General features: G+C 39.6%; 1 protein-coding gene across 2 annotated transcripts in view; it reads right to left on the reverse strand.

Moving 5' to 3' along the window:
- Positions 1-17,528, reverse strand: part of Dbt (dihydrolipoamide branched chain transacylase E2) — a 61,266-nt gene that overhangs the window by 13,167 nt on the left and 30,571 nt on the right. For both annotated transcript variants that reach the window (XM_045138797.1, XM_004663945.2), the window contains 3 exons: positions 10,830-10,951; positions 5,533-5,749; positions 4,565-4,731 (listed from right to left, as the gene is read on the reverse strand). In XM_045138797.1, coding sequence (XP_044994732.1) covers positions 4,565-4,731; positions 5,533-5,749; positions 10,830-10,919 — 474 coding nt within the window. In that variant the 5' untranslated portion in view covers positions 10,920-10,951. The remainder of the gene's footprint in view (positions 1-4,564; positions 4,732-5,532; positions 5,750-10,829; positions 10,952-17,528) is intronic.

Consider the following 17,528-nt stretch of genomic DNA (forward strand, 5'->3'; position numbering starts at 1 on the left):
TTAAAAAATCTAACAATGACAAACGCTGGCGAGGATGTGGGGAAAGGGGAACCCTCATTCACTGTTGGTGGGAATGTAAACTTGTACAACCACTATGGAAATCAATATGGAGATTCCTGAAAAGGATGAACATCGAGCTACCAACAGACCCAGTTATTCCCTTACTGGGCATTTATCCTAAATGCCCCATGCATCAATATGGAGATATTTACTCAAACTATGTTTATAGCGGTTCAATTCATTATAGATAAGAACTGGAATCAACCCAAGTATCTATCATTGGATGAATGGATAATGAAGTTGTGGTACATTTACATAGTGAAATTCTACTCAGCAGTAAGAGAAAAAATAATGCAATGAAATTTGTAGAAAAAAATGGACAGACTTATTGGATCAGCTCATATATCATGAACACACACAATCACAGAAAATCACAGACAAACGCCTAACCTGGACCTGCTTGAGTTGCTGACATACCTGATAGACAACTCAAGGCCCAGACAACAGGGATGGAAGGGTTTTGGGGGAGGGGGAGAAACAAGCTCAAAACTACATCCAAAATGAACTGGTACCATAGAAACCTTTATCCTTGGAGACAGACTAAAAAATATAACCCTCAAAAGGAGTATGGGAGGAACATTTGAAAAGAAGGACCCTGGAGACAGTAGGATAAAGCCTAAGCTTAAAAAAAATTTTTTTTTCTGCCTCTGGTCTGTAACTCTCAGTACCACAGATTGGTTGCTACCCACATTGAGCTGCCGATAGGAGAGACCTACAAGGTCCCCAAATTAAGACAACTTTCTTTCAAAGCACTTGATTACCTGCCTGAGGCAAAAGCTAAGATGCTATTGCTGAAGGCTACAGACACAGAACATGGAGAGACCTGGCTGTAACCCAAAAGAACCAGTCCCCAGACAGCCTGATTAGTGCTGGAAAGTGCTACAAGGGGTACAGGGGAAAAGTGGCCAACAACAGTCTGAGCAACCAGAGATCAAAGCTACTCGGAAGCAAACACCCTGACAGGATGTAAACACCAGGGCAACAGTGGCACACAGCCTCAGTGGGTAACCAATAGCTTTCTGATTGGCTAAGTGACCCACTCTGGAATTGGGAACCAGATCAGAATCCTATGGAGAAAAAGATTATGCTCTCCAGTGTCAAGCTCTCACTAGTTTTTGGCTAAAAGAGGGATTACATACACCAAATTCTTCAGCTAAGCCACAGCTGAAACCACAGAGGACCTGTGGAGACGAGCCAGAGTGCCTCTTCCATGCTGAACCTGATAATCAGTGCCAGTATGTAGGAGGACACTCAATACCTAACCAAGCAGAGATCCAGAGGCTCCTAAGAGCTCACCACTGAAGTAGACTTAAAACTCGCCTACCATGGCTCAGGGAATATTGAAGAAGAGGGGGAGGAAAGATTATAAAAGCCACAGGTTAAGACATCATGCTCAGAGACATTCCCTCCCCCTCAAAACAATTGACTATTGCTCCCACAATGCATAAACCACAACCCCATAAGGAATACCTGCAAGCCCACTGAGGAGGGTCCCCAATGAATGGGGGCTGGGATAAGGGAAAAGTGGGTACTGACATATGATGTACCCATGTGAAATATGTTAATAATGATAATGATAATAAAAATATTAAAAAGGAAACATCTTGCTTCCATAGTCTTATAAAAGTTATTTGTAAGGTCTATAGAAGTATTTTCACAGGTTTTTCCATAGTTAATTTCCATATTTCATTCTCATAATTTGTTCTTCCAGAACATTCCCACAATACTGTACCACCCTAATAAAATGCAGACACTTTTCTTTCATGTAGAGCAATCCTGTACATCTCTTGCATGCAGAGCACCTGCTCACTTGTCAGGGAAGCTGCTTCAGAATGGTTTCTGTCTCATGCCAAGCAAACATTGACAACATACTGAGATGGTGTCACACTGGGAAACAAAAGAGCATTTAATAGAAATAGGACAGCCACAGAAGGCTTCTAGAGTTTCTATATGAGCATGATTTGATATCACACAGGTAAAGAGGAAATGAAAGTCAGGCATAGTGACTTGTGTCTGTAATCCCAGCACTCAAGAGGCTGAGACATTGGGAGATCCAGGTTAGCCTGGGCTACATAGTGAGACTGTTTGAAAACCAAAAACAAAAAGGGAGATGGCACACACCTTTAATCCCAACACTCGGGAGGTAGAGGTTGGAGGATTGTTGTGAATTTGAGACCAGCACAGGACTACAGAGTCAGTTCCAGGTCAGCCTGGGCTAGCGTAAAATCCTACCTTATAAAAGGGGAGGGGGGTTGGTGTGGAGTGGGAAATAGAAGAGAGGAGAGGGGAGGATGCATTTCAGGTAGAACTATGTATTCCAGCAACTATTTATAAAGGGATTGATTATGAGAGGGAAAAGACAGAGAGGCAATAGAGACTTTGAATAAAAATATAATAAGGGCAGTGAAAAGGAACCAATGAAAAGAAGCAGGAAATAATGCAATCTTTTGATTGAAGGGCAATTTGTCCTAGTACAATGTGAAGAAAGAGCCAGAGCAAACCGCAGTTAGAGACATTATTGTGCTCTCTGGAGTAACAAACTTTTCCATTTGTTAGCTGTATGTCCTTGGCAGGTTTCTCAACCTTCCTGAGTCCTAATTTCCATGAGACTAAAATGGAAACACCAATATTTACATGTCAGGAACACGCTATGAATTAAGATACTGTACACAGCAGGCTTACTACAGGCCTGGGCATAGCATAGCTACTTCCCAGTGGTCGTTAATATAAATTATACTCCAACTTGCTTGAGGTCAGCTGATGGTCTGATTCCATTTTCTAGTGGCTTAGCACTAGGAAAGATTCTCAGAAGTGCACAATAAATGTGTTGAATGATAAAAATAAACACATCCAAATGATATGCAAAATCAACTCCCAGTCTCCTGTTAGTTCAAACCAGGACTTTTCTATGACCCTTTCAGAATTAAAGGCTTGGGTGGAAAGATGGCTCAGTGTCTAAAGACACTTGCTTGCAAAGCTTGGCAGTCTGGGGTTTAATTCCTTAGTATCCATGTAAAGCCAGATGCACAGAGTGGCCCGGGCATCTGGAGTTTGTTTGCAGTGGCAGGAGGCCCTGTTGTGCCTACTCTTTCTCTCTTTGTTTGCAAATAAAATAAATAAAACCTATGATGGGGGAAGTCATGAGCCCTAGTGGTGTAACACCCGCTGGTGTCTGGCTAAATGCATATTCTATATACTGTGCTCACCAAACTGCTTAGCACTTCTCTTAATGCTCATACGATATATTATGCTACTCTCACTTTTGGTTAGAGAAGTTTCTCTTTACAGGTGGTGGTGACCTCTGGGATGACTCAAAAGGCATCATGGTGTGGAGAAGCAGTGACAGAACAGTGTTCAGCACTAAACATCTCTATTATACCTTCCAAGAGTCAGGATCCATTGCGGTAGAGTTGGCAGAAGAATGTAAGAGCCAAAGGAAGGATAGGACTCCTTACAATGCACTCTTCCAGACACAAAATGGCCTGGATATCCATGACTTCACAGTGCCTGGCATTACCTACATAAGACCATCATAACAGGAGGAAAGATGATGATATCAAAATAAAAGAGAGACCGATTGAGAGGATGAGGGGATATGATGGAAAGTGGAATTGTGAAGGGAAAAGTGGGAGGGGGAGAGAATTATCATGGTTTATTGTTTATAATTACGGAAGCTGTCAATAATAAAAAAAATAAATAAATAATTTAAAAAAGAACTAGAGGCTTTCTTTACCTGTCAGAACAGCCTTCCGCCTAGCTTAAAGAGATAGGCAGATAGAAATGATACAGAAATTTGGGGGCTAAAGAGATTGCTCAGTGGTTATGGCACCTGCCTGTGAAGCCTAACAATCCAGGTTCAATTCTCTAGTACTCACGTAAAGCCAGATACACAAAGTGGTGCAAGCATCTGGAATTCATTTGCAGTGGCTAGAGGCCTTGGAGCACCCAGTTTTTTTTCTCTCTCTCCCCTTGCAAATAAATAAATATTTTATAAATTCCTATGTAACAAAGAAATGGTGAGTTTGAACATTTTTAAACTATTAAATGACAGGAACTAATATTATTTATTTATTTATGTTTATGTGTGTGCATGCACACATGAGTGCTAGGGCCTCTTACCACTACAAATGAGTACTTGTACTACTTTTTATATTTTGCTTATGTGCATGGCTTAGGAATTTAACTTGGTAGGCAGGTTTTGCAAAGACGCTCCTTTAACCACTGTGCCATCCTCCCCACTGTGTAGAGAAGTAATTTTTTTTGTTTGTTTTTTTGAGGTAGGGTCTTGCTTTAGCCCAGGCTACCTAGAATTCACTAGAATTCAGGCTGGCCTTGAACTCATGGCGATCTTCTATCATTGCCTCCTGAGTTCTGGGATTAAAGGCATGTGCCACCACGCCTGGCAGAAGTAATATTTTTATTCAACATAGTTAATCTATTTTATCTTTGTGGAACAAAGCATAAATGTCCCTCTTAAGCCTTGCTTGAAATGGATGGAACTCACCTTTAAGAAGAAGGGCATAAAGGAGAGCTTAATTCCACGAGCCAAAGCAATGGGTTTTAATTCTTCCCGCAGCTTAACGAGTTCAGTAAGGTCAATCTCGTCACAATAACCAAAGTGAGGAATCTTTAGGGCGGCAGACATGGTCTTGACCATTGCTTTCTGAAAGCCTAGAAAACAACTACTATTTACAAATTTACAGTATCATATGGAAGTGTTTCTAAGAAAAGCTAGATTATCACATCATTATAAAAAATATACACCAAGGCTGGAGAGATGGCTCAGCTGTTAAAAGCACTTGCTTGCAAAGCCTGATGGCCTGGGTTCAATTCTCTAGTACCTATGTAAAGCTAGATGCTCACAGTGGCACTTGTGTTTGACTTTTGTTTGCAGTGGCAAGGGAGCCTGCCATGTCCATTCTCTCTCTCTTTCAAATAAATAAAAATACTAAGCACACAACAGAGTAATATTTTATTTATTTATTTGAGAGAAAAAGGGAGCGAGAGAGAGAGAGAGAGAAAGAGGGAATGAATGAATGGGTGTACCAGGGCCTCCAGCCACTGCAAATGAATTCCAGATGCAGGAGCTCCCTTGTGCATCTGGCTTACGTGGGTCCTGGAAAATTGAACCGGGATCCTTTGACTTTGCAGGCAAATGCCTTTACAGCTAAGCCATCTCTCCAGCCCAGGAATGACCATTATTATTATTATTTTTTTTTTAAAAAGAATTGAGCAAGGCACGGTGGCACACACTTTTAATCCCAGCATTCTGGAGGCAAGAGGTAGGAGGATTGCTGTGAGTTTGAGGCTAGCCTGAGACTACACAGTGAATTCCAGGTCTGCCTGGGCTAGTGTGAGACCCTACCTCCAAAAACAAAACAAAACAAAACAGAATTTCAAATATCACATCACAACATGTGTGCAGTAATGTACCCAAAATCAGCTGCGTCATGTGACTGCTTTTACTCTTACCTGTAATAGGCTCTGTTCTGTCTTTGCCTGTGAATACTGGTGGTTTTGATATTGGCATGGGAATGGGCCGGTCTTTGGGTTTTGGTGGAGGTGATATAATTTCTACTTTTGGTGAGGGAGGCAATATGGCCCCTGTCTGCTTTTCCAAAAAGTTGAGAATATCTTCTTTAAGTATTCTGCCATCTTTTCCAGAGCCAACAACTTCACTCAGCTTAATCTGAAATATAACACAATAAAAATATAATGCCTTAGAAAGAAATCTATAATAAAGGATTAAAAAATGAGGTTTAGTTAAACTTGTGTCTCTGCAAAATGAATTAGTTCAAAGTAGTAACATTTTTATCATCTTAAGAGATAAGCTATGGGAAACCTATAAAAACAATCGTTTCTTTTACACACATTGCTCATTTGATTTGTCCATTTAAGTCTATTCCATAATTCTTCACTGATCTTTTCTACTCTTGGAGACTACATAAAAGGGAGAAGAGAACCTATGAAGAACAAATACTAAAACAAATGTAAACCAGTTTTGGATGTTGGCTACCTGTTCAACATATAGCTCAATTAATTATGTAAAAGTTCTTTCAGCCTCGTGTGGTGATGTATGCCTTTCATCCCAGCACTTGGGAGGCTGAGATAAGGAGGATCGCTGTGAGTTTGAGGCCAGCCTGAGACTACATAGTGAATTCTAGTTCATCCTGGGCTGAGTGAGACCCTGCCTCAAAAACAAAACAAACAAAAAGTTCTTTCAAATTTGTCTTTTTCTGATGGTTGTGTTGGAATTAGTAACATAAAAATATTTAATTCTTCACATACACAGCATATTTGTGTTAGTTTCTAAGAGTTACTGCCCACCTCCTTTGCAATAGTTATAAGTACTTGCTTACAAATCCCACCATCCTAGGTTCAATTCTTAGTACCCACGTAAAGCCAGATGCACAAAGTAGCGCATGCATCTGGAGTTCGTTTGCAGTGGCTAGAAGCTCTGGCATGTTTGTTCTCTTTTTTTTTTCTCTCTCTACTTGTAAATAAATAATTTTTTTGCGGGGGGGTTTGAGGTAGGGTCTCATTCTGGCCCAGGCTGACCTGGAATTCACTATGTTGTCTCAGGCTGGCCTTGAACTCACAGCAATTCTCCTACCTCTGCCTCCTGAGTGCTGGGATTAAAGGCGTGTGCCACCATGCCTGGCTAAATAAAATATTTTTTAAAAATGACTTTAACAGATTTTGTCACCCAAACACAGCTTGGAAATGAACTCTAAGAATCTCAATAAATAATTTCTACATAATTGTAAACAACTCTAACACCATTCTATAGTGTTTTGCTTTGCGTTTAACTTAGGATTTAATGTAACCCAGGCTGAGCCCAAACTAACTATGCAGTGGAGAATGACACTGAACTTTTGATCCTGCTGTTTTGGGATTTACAGTTATGTACCACCACACCTGCCCAGTATACGTGGTACTGAGGATTAAACCCAGAGCTTCATGTAAGCTAGGAGAGTGCTCAACTAATACAGCTACATCCCCAGCTCCCTGCCTTCCTCTTTTCTTGTTGATTGAGACAGTGTCTTGCAATATCAATCAGGCTGGCCTCAAACTTATGATCCTCCTACCTCAGTTTTCTCAGTGTTCGCAGTATAGGCATGTGCCACCATACCTATTTTATTTTTATTTATTTATTTTTTTGAGGTGGGGTCTGACTCTAGCTCAGTCTGACCTGGAATTCACTATGTAGTCTCAGAGTAGCCTTGAACTCATGGCAATCCTCCTCCCTCTGCCTCCCAAGTGCTGGGATTAAAGGCATGTACCACCACACCTGGCTCCTGGTCTTTAATTTTAAATTCAATTCATTAATGTACAAATTGCAACAAAATTAGTGATTTGTGACTACAAAATCCATTATTTAATTTCTGGTCATCAAATATCCAAGTTATTATACATGTCTTTAGGAAGTATATAGGAAACCCAAGCAATATATTTCTTCTACAGGTCATCTTTCTATAAAATTAAGAAAAAATAGTAAACTTTTTTTGTTTGTTTTGAGACAGGGTCTCATATAGCCCATACTACCCTCCAACTCAGTATGTAACTAAGGCTGGGCTTGAACTCCTGATTCTTCTGTTTCAGCCTCCCAAGTAATGGTATGAGAGGCATGTGTCACCATACTAGTCTTAGTAAAATGTTTTATAGCTTTTTATTTTTGAAACAGGACCTCCTTACACATATCTCATATTGCCCTGAAAGTTGCTATGTGGTTCAGGCTGGACTCCAACAGTGGATCCTCCTGCCTCAGCTACCATGTCCAGGTGGTTTACTGCTTCTAGACTGGAACATAAGACTACCATGTCGCCTGATGAATGCAACAAAATACTTCACTGTGTAGTGTTTAATTTTTACTATGCAGTGGTAGTTTGGCTATGAATATGTTCCCCATAGCCTGAGGTATTTTAAAAAATATATTTTTTATTATTTATTCATTTATTTGACAGAGAGAAAGAGAGAGAGGGAGGGGGGAGGTAAATGGGCATCCTAGGATCTTTAGCCACTGCAAATGGACTCCAGATGCATGTGCTACCCTGTGCATCTGGCTAATGTGGGTCCTTGCTAAGCCATCCCTCCAGCCCATGAGGTATTTTGTGTGTGTGTGTGTGTGTGTGTGTGTTTTGAGGTAGGGTCTATCTCTGGTCTAGGCTAACCTGGAATTAACTATGTAGTCTCAGGGTGGCCTTGAACTCATCGAGATCCACCTACCTCTGCTTCCCAAGTGCTGGGATTAAAGGTGTGTATCACCATGCCTGGCTTTCCATGAGGGAGTTTTGATTAAGCTGGCAACTTAAGTCTCCAGCAGCTTGCCCGAGGAGGTGGATCTTTGTCTAGCCCTAAGGTGAGGCAGAGCAGTTTGAGCTCCGGATGTTCATGTTTGCTGGCTGTTTGGTGCTGTCTCTCTGCTTGGATCTATGGAAGTGAGCCAGCCTCCTCTGCCACTAATGGTGGATTCTGTAAGCCCACACCCTTCCCTCTCATAAGCTACTTCTGGTCTGATGTTTATCCAGCAATGCAAATGTAACTCCAAAATATGATAAGTGGCCTTCATATTTGAACATAATTATTATACAAGTTTTTACCAAAGGTAAATAGTGGCACTAGTCTATAATCCCAGCCCTGGAAGAATGGGAGCTGGGTGAGGGTAAGGCATGTGGATTGTAAATTCATGGCCTGTCTGGAAAATGTGGCAAGTGCCTGTCTCATGAAGAGACAGAGAGTGAGAGAGAAAATCAATAGCATATATCCTAATTTACATAAGCATTTCTCTCATTTGGAACACAAATGTACCTTCTAAATGTGGGTTACATAAAACACAAGGAAATAATGTCAATGTATGAAAATGTCACAATGAAACCTATTATATGATAGAGTTAATATACACTGATAAAAAATGAATAGGTGGGCTGGAGGGATTGCTTAGCAGTTAAGGCGCTTGCCTACAAAGCCAAAGGACTCAGGTTCGATTTCCCAGGACCCACGTAAGCCAGATGCACAAGGGAGTGCACATGTATGGAGTTTGTTTGCAAGTGGCTGGAGGCCCTGGCCTGCCCATTCTCTCTCTCTCTCTCGAGCTCCCTCTTTTTCTGTCAAATAAGTAAAAAAAAAAAAAAAAAAAAAAAAAAGAATAGGAGCAGAGGAATTGGGGAAATGAGCAAGAGCGCTGTTTTCTTGGTGAACCTGATATCAGCACAAGGGTGAAGAAGATAGACACTGAGGACATTCAACTCCTTCCAAACCAGAGATCCAGATGTTCCTAAGAGCCCATCTGCGAAGCAGACTTAAAATGCACTCAACATGACTCAGGAATTTTATAGAAGAGGGGTCAGAAAGATTGTTACAACCATTAGTTGGGACATTTTGCAAAGAGGCACTGCCTCTCCCCCATAACTGACTGCTGCTCCCACAATAAATGACCCACAATCCTCATGGGGTTGACCCCAAGAGGGCCTCTGGAAGTGGCATGGGTGAGGGAAAGGATGGTACCAACATGTGCTGTTTACATACTAAGTGTGTCCATATCTAATCAAAATAAATTATAGAAAGTGTTGGAGGCCAGACTAAGCTGCATGATAACTGTGTCTCAAAAAACAAACAAAAAATAACAGAAACAACAACAAAAAAAAATGAATAGGGGCTGGAGAAATGGCTTAGCTGTTAAGGCACTTGCCTGCAAAGCATGAGGTCCCATGTTTGATTCCCCAGGATCTATGTAAGCCAGATGCACAAGGTGGTACATGCACCTGGAGTGTATGCACCTGGAGTTCTTTGTAGTGGCTGAAGGCCCTGGTATGCCCATGTTCTCTATATGCCTTTTTCTCAAATAAATAAAAACAAACAAACAAAAATGAATAGAAGCTGGGTGTGGTGACACACACCTTTAATCCCAGTGCTAAGGAGGCAGAGGAATGAGGACTGCTATGTGTTAAGGCCAGCCTCGAACTACAGAGTGAGTTCCAGGTCAGCATGGGCCAGAGGGAATCCACCCTACCTTGAAAAAGGGAAAAAATAAACAAAAGGAATGGAAAACAAAAGATACAAAGAAGCTGGGCATGGTGGCAAAGGCCTGTAATCTCAGAACTTGAAATTCACCGTGGTAGGAGGAGTGCAAGTTTGAGGTGTGCCTAGGCTCTAACAGCATGTTCCAAGCCAGTCTGTGCTATGTAGAAAGATTCTATCTAAAAAGGGCTGAGGATGTAAATGAGTGGTACAATAATTCCCAGTACATTCACGACCCTGGGCTGGAGCCATAGCAACACATGCACAGAAGCACAAGTGTGCAGGAACACACCACACACTCTTTCATCTTCTTTGGCTAGTTTTTCGAACTTAGGTAGGAGAGCTGGCTCTATGGATCTGGACATTTCCACTAAGCTTCAGTTCTGTTCCCGTGGTCATTTAACTACTTTTCTCAAAGACAAACAAAGTTTACATGGTGGTGCATGGTGGAGAGCACTCAGACATTTTAAGCAGGCTTCTGTTCAAATCCCAGGTCTGATTTGTTCCAGTGTAGATAAGTTAATCACCCTCCATGACTTTTCCCATCAGCAAAACAGTGAAAAGCTAACCACTGAAAGAGCTGCCGTAAGGATCAGAGAAGGGTGTACAGTCTGGCAACAAATGATGAGCAAGCACTGGCTTCAAATGGCAGTCTCTCTGTTAAGTTCTGGCTCTGCAGGAATGATGAACCAACAAACTCTCCCTGCCCCCCTCAAAGGTAGTTTTTTTTTTTTTTTTTTAAATAAATTTACATTGTTTTCCATTGCAAGGCGGCGAACTGCAGGTGTTGCTAGTGTCTTCTGGCCCTTTATCTCTTGGTGTGTGTGTTCATCGTGGGACATGGCAGGTGTTTCAACAACATCTTCCTCTGAATCTAGGAACAAGGTAAAACAAAACTCAAAGGTTATAGTCCAATTTCATAATAGAAAACAAACTTAGGGGTGTAGCTCAGTGGCACAGTGAATGCAAGGCTCTGGATTCAATCCCTAGCACTGCAAAATAAAATAAAATAAAATAAAATAAAATAAAATAAAATAAAATAAAATAAATAAAGTAGAGAGGTAGAGAACATTCAACATCCTAATAATGGGCATAGAGTTGGGAGAGGGGTATCAATATCTAGTATGTTTAAGTATTAATACCCCAGTGTATACAACATGTCTGTTATCATATTATAGCAACTATAAGTTAATTTGAGGGCTGGAGAGAGGGCTCAGCAGTTAAGGCGCTTGCCTGCAAAGCTTAACAACTTGGGTCTGATTCCTTAGAACCCACGTAAAGCCATATGCACAAGATTGCACAAGCCTTTGGAGTTTGTTTGTAGTGGCTAGGGGCCCTGGTGCACCCATTCTCTCTATCTGCCTCCTTCTCTCTCATAAACACGTAAAATAATTTTTAAAAAGTGAATTTGAGACTTTATAAACTTTCAGACATTGTGTTTTAAGCATCCCTTTAGCAGTTCTCATTTGTGTTTATTACAGCATAAAGCCAGAGTAAATTGTGAGGTAAATGATATAAACAAATTGCAGAGATTCTAAGACTTCTTTTTTTTTTTTTTAAAATACAGAAATGTTTCTATTATCAGCAAAGTAACATCGTTTTTTTTGCATCTGTTTTTTTTAAAATTTTCATTAGCATTTTCCATGATTATAAAAAAAATCCCATGGTAATTCCCTTCCTCCCTCCCCCACACTTTCCCCTTTGAAATTCCATTCTCCATCATATTACCTCCCCATCTCAATCACTGTACTTACATATATACAATATCAACCTATTAAGTACCCTCCTCTAAGACTTCTTACACACTGTTCTTAAGATGAGAGCATCTAATGTTTGTGCTGCTTTAAATATGGCTTCAGGAATTCTATGGTTAATACTAATGTGATTGTCCTGGCATCCTAACTAGAGGTGTTAAACAAGAAAAACTATCAAGGTATTAACAAGGGTTTTTGCTGTTGTCTGAGGCAGGATTTCATTCTAGCCCAGGCTGACCTGGCACTCACTCTGCAGCCCCAGGCTTGAACTCATAGCACTCCTCCTACTTTAGCCTCTCCAGTGCATAAGCCACCATGCCCAGCTAGCATGTTATTATATATTTTTAGAGAGAGTGAGAGAATTGGCCCACTAGGGTCTCAGCCACTTCAATTGAACTCCAGATGCTTGCACCACCTAGTGCTCATGTGCGACCTTGTGCTTGCATCACCTTGTATATCTGGCTTATATGGGATCTGGAGAAAGATTGAACATGGGTCTTTAGGCTTCGCAGGCAGGCACCTTAACTGCCAAGCCATCTCTCCAGCACTAGCATGTAGTTTTGAAAGTAAAAAAAAAAAAAAGTTTCTGTAAGAATTTAATTATCAAATTTGCAGTCAGGAAGGCCAGGTGTGGTGGTGCACACCTTTAATCCTAGCAGAGGTAGGAGGATTGCTGTGAGTTCAAGGCCACCTTGAGACTACATAGTGAATTCCAGGTCAGCCTGCACTAGAGCGAGACCCTACCTTGAGGAAAACAAAAACAAAACAAAACAAAAAAACAAAACCCACAAAACAACAACAAAAATGGAGTCAGGAAATTGATGGGGTATGGCAGAAAATGTGTCTGAGCTGGTAAATTAAAAGCTTCTAAAGATCAACACCAGCTGGACCTGACACTGACATTCAACTTCAAGGAAATAAAAACTTTCCATACAAGTGATATAGCAAACTTTCCTGCCATGGAGACAGGCATCCTCTCTACTTAGCTAGGAATTAGCCTCATGGAGCTTTCAAAATTCCCCTGAGGGTGAGAAAGGGAAGCAAATGAAAGGTTTTCACTGGACATACTACTGTATGTCAAATACTACATAATATGAACACACTACTGTATGTCTAATACCATATAATATGAACATGCTACTGTATGACAAATAACACCCAGAAAAAGTATTCCTCATAATAGATGGTGAAAGGAAAACTTTCCATGAAAAAAGTCAACTCTATGATTATATGAACACAAAGCCAAACCTACAGAGAATACTTGAGAGAATACTCCACACAGAATAATTAAACAATCAGTCTTAAGAGCCAACAAGAAAATCAGACCAGGCTCAAAACAATACATAACACAAGAAAGCATCAAACCCCATAAAACACCTCATCAATACAGAGATTAATTCAAACCTCACAGTAATAACTTTAAATATTAACAGTCTTAACTCACCCATCAAAAGACACAGGTTATCATGATGGATAAAAAAACTGGACCCTTGCATCTGCTATCTTCACAAAACCCACCTTACCACTAAAGATAGACACCTCCTCAGAGTGAAAGGTTGGAAAATGATATTCCAAGCAAATGGGAATTAAGAAAAAGGAGTACTGCTATATTAATATCTGATAAAATAGATTTCAAACCAAAAGTAATCAAAGGACAAAGAAGGCCACTTCTTACTCATCAAGAGAATGATCCAACATGAGCTCATCACAATCATAAACACAGGTACACCACAGTTGATAAAACAAATCTACTCGACAATAAAACAGAAATAAAGACCAGCACCATCATAGTCAGAGACTTCAATACTCAACTATTATCAATAGACAGATCATCCAAGCAGAAAATCAACAGAGAAATAATAGAGCTCAACAACATCATAGATCAACTAGACCTAAAAGATATCTACAGAACATTCCACCCCAACTCTACAGAATATACACTCTTCTCAGCAACCCATGGAACCTTCTCCAAAATTGACTATGTATTAGGTCATAAAGTGGGCCTTTATAAAGTCAGGAAAATTGAAGTAGTTTCCTGCATCTTGTCAGATCACAATGCTTTAAGGCTGAAAGTTAACAAGAGACATATCAAGAACTCCACCAGCTCCTGGAGACTAAACATTACACTTTCAATATTTTATTATTTACTTATTTGACAGAGAAAGAGGGAGAGATACAATGGCGTGACAGGGCCTCCAGCCACTGCAAATGAACTCCAGATGCATGCGCCCCCTTGTGCATCTGGCTAACGTGGGTCCTGGGATTTCAAACCTGGGTCCTTTGGCTTTGCAGGCAAATGCCTTAACCACTAAGCCATCCCTCCAGCCCAAAACAACACACTTTTAAACAATGAATGGGTTGTCGAAGAAATCATAAAAGAAACTTTAAAATTCCTAGAAGTGAATGATAATGAAAACACAACCTACCAAAACTTATAGAACACAATGAAGGCAGTCATAAGGGGAAAATTCATAGTCCTAAATACCTTCATTACAGAGATCCCAAATCAATAACCTGACTGTCCACCTATAAAGGTGCTGGAAAATCAATTAGTATCCAACCCAAAGAGCTCCAAACATAAATAAATAATCAAGATTAGAGGAGAAATTAATGAACTGGAAATTAAGAACACAATTTTTTAAAAAAATTATGAAATGAAGAGCTGGTTCTTTGAAAAAATAAACAAGATTGACAAACCTCTGGCCAAATTGATCAAGGAGAAAAAAAAGGACATCTCAAATTAACAAAATCAGAAATGAAAAAGGAAAGATCACAACAGACATCAATGAAATTGGAAGAATCATCAGGGCATAGTTCCAAAACCTCTATTCCACAAAATTAAATAACCTGCAAGAAATGGATGAATTCCTAGACACATACCACCTACTCAGAGCAGATTAATCTCCTAAACAAACCTATCACATCCACAGAGATTGAAAAGTTAATAAAAAACTTTCCCTAAAAGAAAAGTCCAGGACTGGATGCTTCTCAGCTGAATTCTATAAAACCTTCATAGAAGAACTAAAACCAATTTTTCTCAAACTGTTCAGCATAACTGGGGACCAGGGAATCCTCCCTAACTCCTTTTATGAAGCTAGCATCACCCTAATACCAAAACTAGACAGAGATGCAACAAGGAAAGAAAATTATAGGCCTATATCCCTAATGAACTTAGATACAAAGATACTGAACAAAATCTTTGCAAACCGAATTCAACAACATATCAAAAGCATTATCCACTTGATCAAATAGGCTTCATCCCAGGGATGCAGGGCTGGTTTAACATGTGGAAATTGGTCAACATAATATACCACATAAATAAACTGAATTATAAGAACCACGTGATCATCTCAATTGATGCAGAGAAGGCTTTTGACAAAATACAAACACTACCTCATGATCAAAGCACTGGAAAGAATAGCCATGGAAGGTTTCTATTACAACACAATAAAGGCTATATATAAAGCTGTTAAAGCCCAAATGATACTTAATGGGGAAAAACTCAAGAGTTCCCACTAAGATTGGGAATAAGACAGGGGTGCCCACTCTCACCACTGATCTTCACCATAGTACTAAATGTACTAGCCCACGCAATAAGACAGGAGAAAGAAATAAAAAAAGATTCAAATTGGAAAGGAAGAAGTGAAGTTAGCCCTATTTGCAGATGACAAGACCTGAAAGTCTCCATCTCAAAACTTCTAAAGGTGATAAATTGCTTCAGCAAAGTTGTAGGATACAAAATCAATGCACAAGAATCAGTAGCTTTTCTATATGTAAAGGACAAATATATAGATAAAGAAATCAGTGAGGCTGTCCCATTTTCAATAGCAACAAAATAAATTAAATACCTTAGAATAACATTAACTAAGGATGTGAAAGACCTATATAATGAAAATACTAAAACACTCAAGAAAGAAATTGAGGAGGACTTGAGAAGATGGAAAGACCTCCCATGCTTCTGGATAGATAGAATTAATATTATGAAAATGGCAATTCTACCAAAAGCAATATACAGATTTAACATAATACCAATAAAAATACAAGCATCATTCTTTATAGAGATTGAATTCATATGGAATGTCAGGCCTTGGATATCCAAACCTATCCTCAGTAAAAACAAAACAAAACAAAAAAGCCCAACAAAACACCTTTGGAGGAATCACCATACCTGATCTAAAGCTATATTATAAAGCCATAGTGACAAAAACTGCATGGTACTGGAATAAAAACAGAAACATAGGCTAATGGAACAGAATTAAAGACCCAAACCTTAGGTCAAGTAACTACAGCTTCTTGATCTTTGATAAAGGTGCCAATAATTTAGACTGGAGAAAAGACAGCATCTTCAACAAATGGTGTTAGGCAAATTGGATGACCATATGTAGAAAAATGAAATTAGGCCCACTCACTTTGCCATACACAAAAATCAAGTCCAAATGGATTAACAACCTCAATATAAAACCTGAAATTCTTCAAGTACTGGAAGAAAACACAGGAGGCACTCTCCATGATACAGGACTGGGAAAAGACTTCCTGAAGAAAACCCTAGTAGCCAAGGAAATTAAACAAGTACTCAATCAACAGGATCTCATGAAGCTAAAAAGCTTTTGCACAGACAAACATAAGCAGAGCCACTGAATGGGAGGAAATCTTTCTCAGCTATACCACAGACAGAAACCTAACATTTAGAATCTACAAAGAACTAAAAATGCTAAACAAAACAAAACAAAACAAAACAAAAAAATCAAACAACCCATTCTAAAAGTGGGGCAGAGAACTAAATAGGGAATTCTCAGAAGAAGAATTACAAATGGCTAACACACACTTAAGAAAATGTTCAACATCCCTAACCATTAGGGAAATGCAAATTAAAACACTATGAGATTCGACCTTACCCCAGTAAGGATAGCAAACATTAAAAAATCAAATGAAAACAAATGTTGGTGAGGATGTGGAGAAATAGGAACACTCATTCATTGTTGATGGGAATGTAAGCTGGTATAACCACTGTGGAAATCAATATGGAAACTCCTGAAAAGGATGAATATAGAGTTACCAACAGACCCTGTTATTACCTTACTGGGTATTTATCCTAAAAACTCTACATCTCAGTTCAGACATATTTGTTCAACCATGTTTATACTTGCTCAATTCATAATTCATAATAGCTAAAAACTGGAATCAACCCAGGTGCCCATCATTGGATGAATGGATAACCAAGATGTGGTATATCTACACAATGGAATTCTACTCAGCAGTAAGAAAAAAATGACACATTGAAATTTGTAGAAAAATGATAGAACTTGGAATAGATCATTGTAAGTGAACTCACAATCACAGAAAGACAACTGTTGCATGATCTCACTCATCTGTAGTTACTAATGTGGATTGGCTCAAGTTGCAGACATAACTGAATAGCATCTTGAGGCTTGGACGAAGGGAAAAAGTGGGGGGCACAAAACTGAACCCAAATTGAATATATATATATATATATATTGATACAGAATCCTATATCCTGGAAGTCATGCTAAAAGGTGGAACCCTCAAGAGGGCCTTAGGGGGAGAACCTGAATCGAAGGGCCCTGGAGAGGGTGAGACGAACCCACCTAACCTCAAATTTCTCCTGTTTTTCTCTCTTCTCTTTTTCTTTTTCTTTTCCCTTGGTGCTGGTCTGTAATTCCCTGTACCAGGATGTGG

Source organism: Jaculus jaculus, chromosome 19, assembly GCF_020740685.1.
Source record: "Jaculus jaculus isolate mJacJac1 chromosome 19, mJacJac1.mat.Y.cur, whole genome shotgun sequence".
NCBI lineage: Eukaryota > Metazoa > Chordata > Mammalia > Rodentia > Dipodidae > Jaculus > Jaculus jaculus.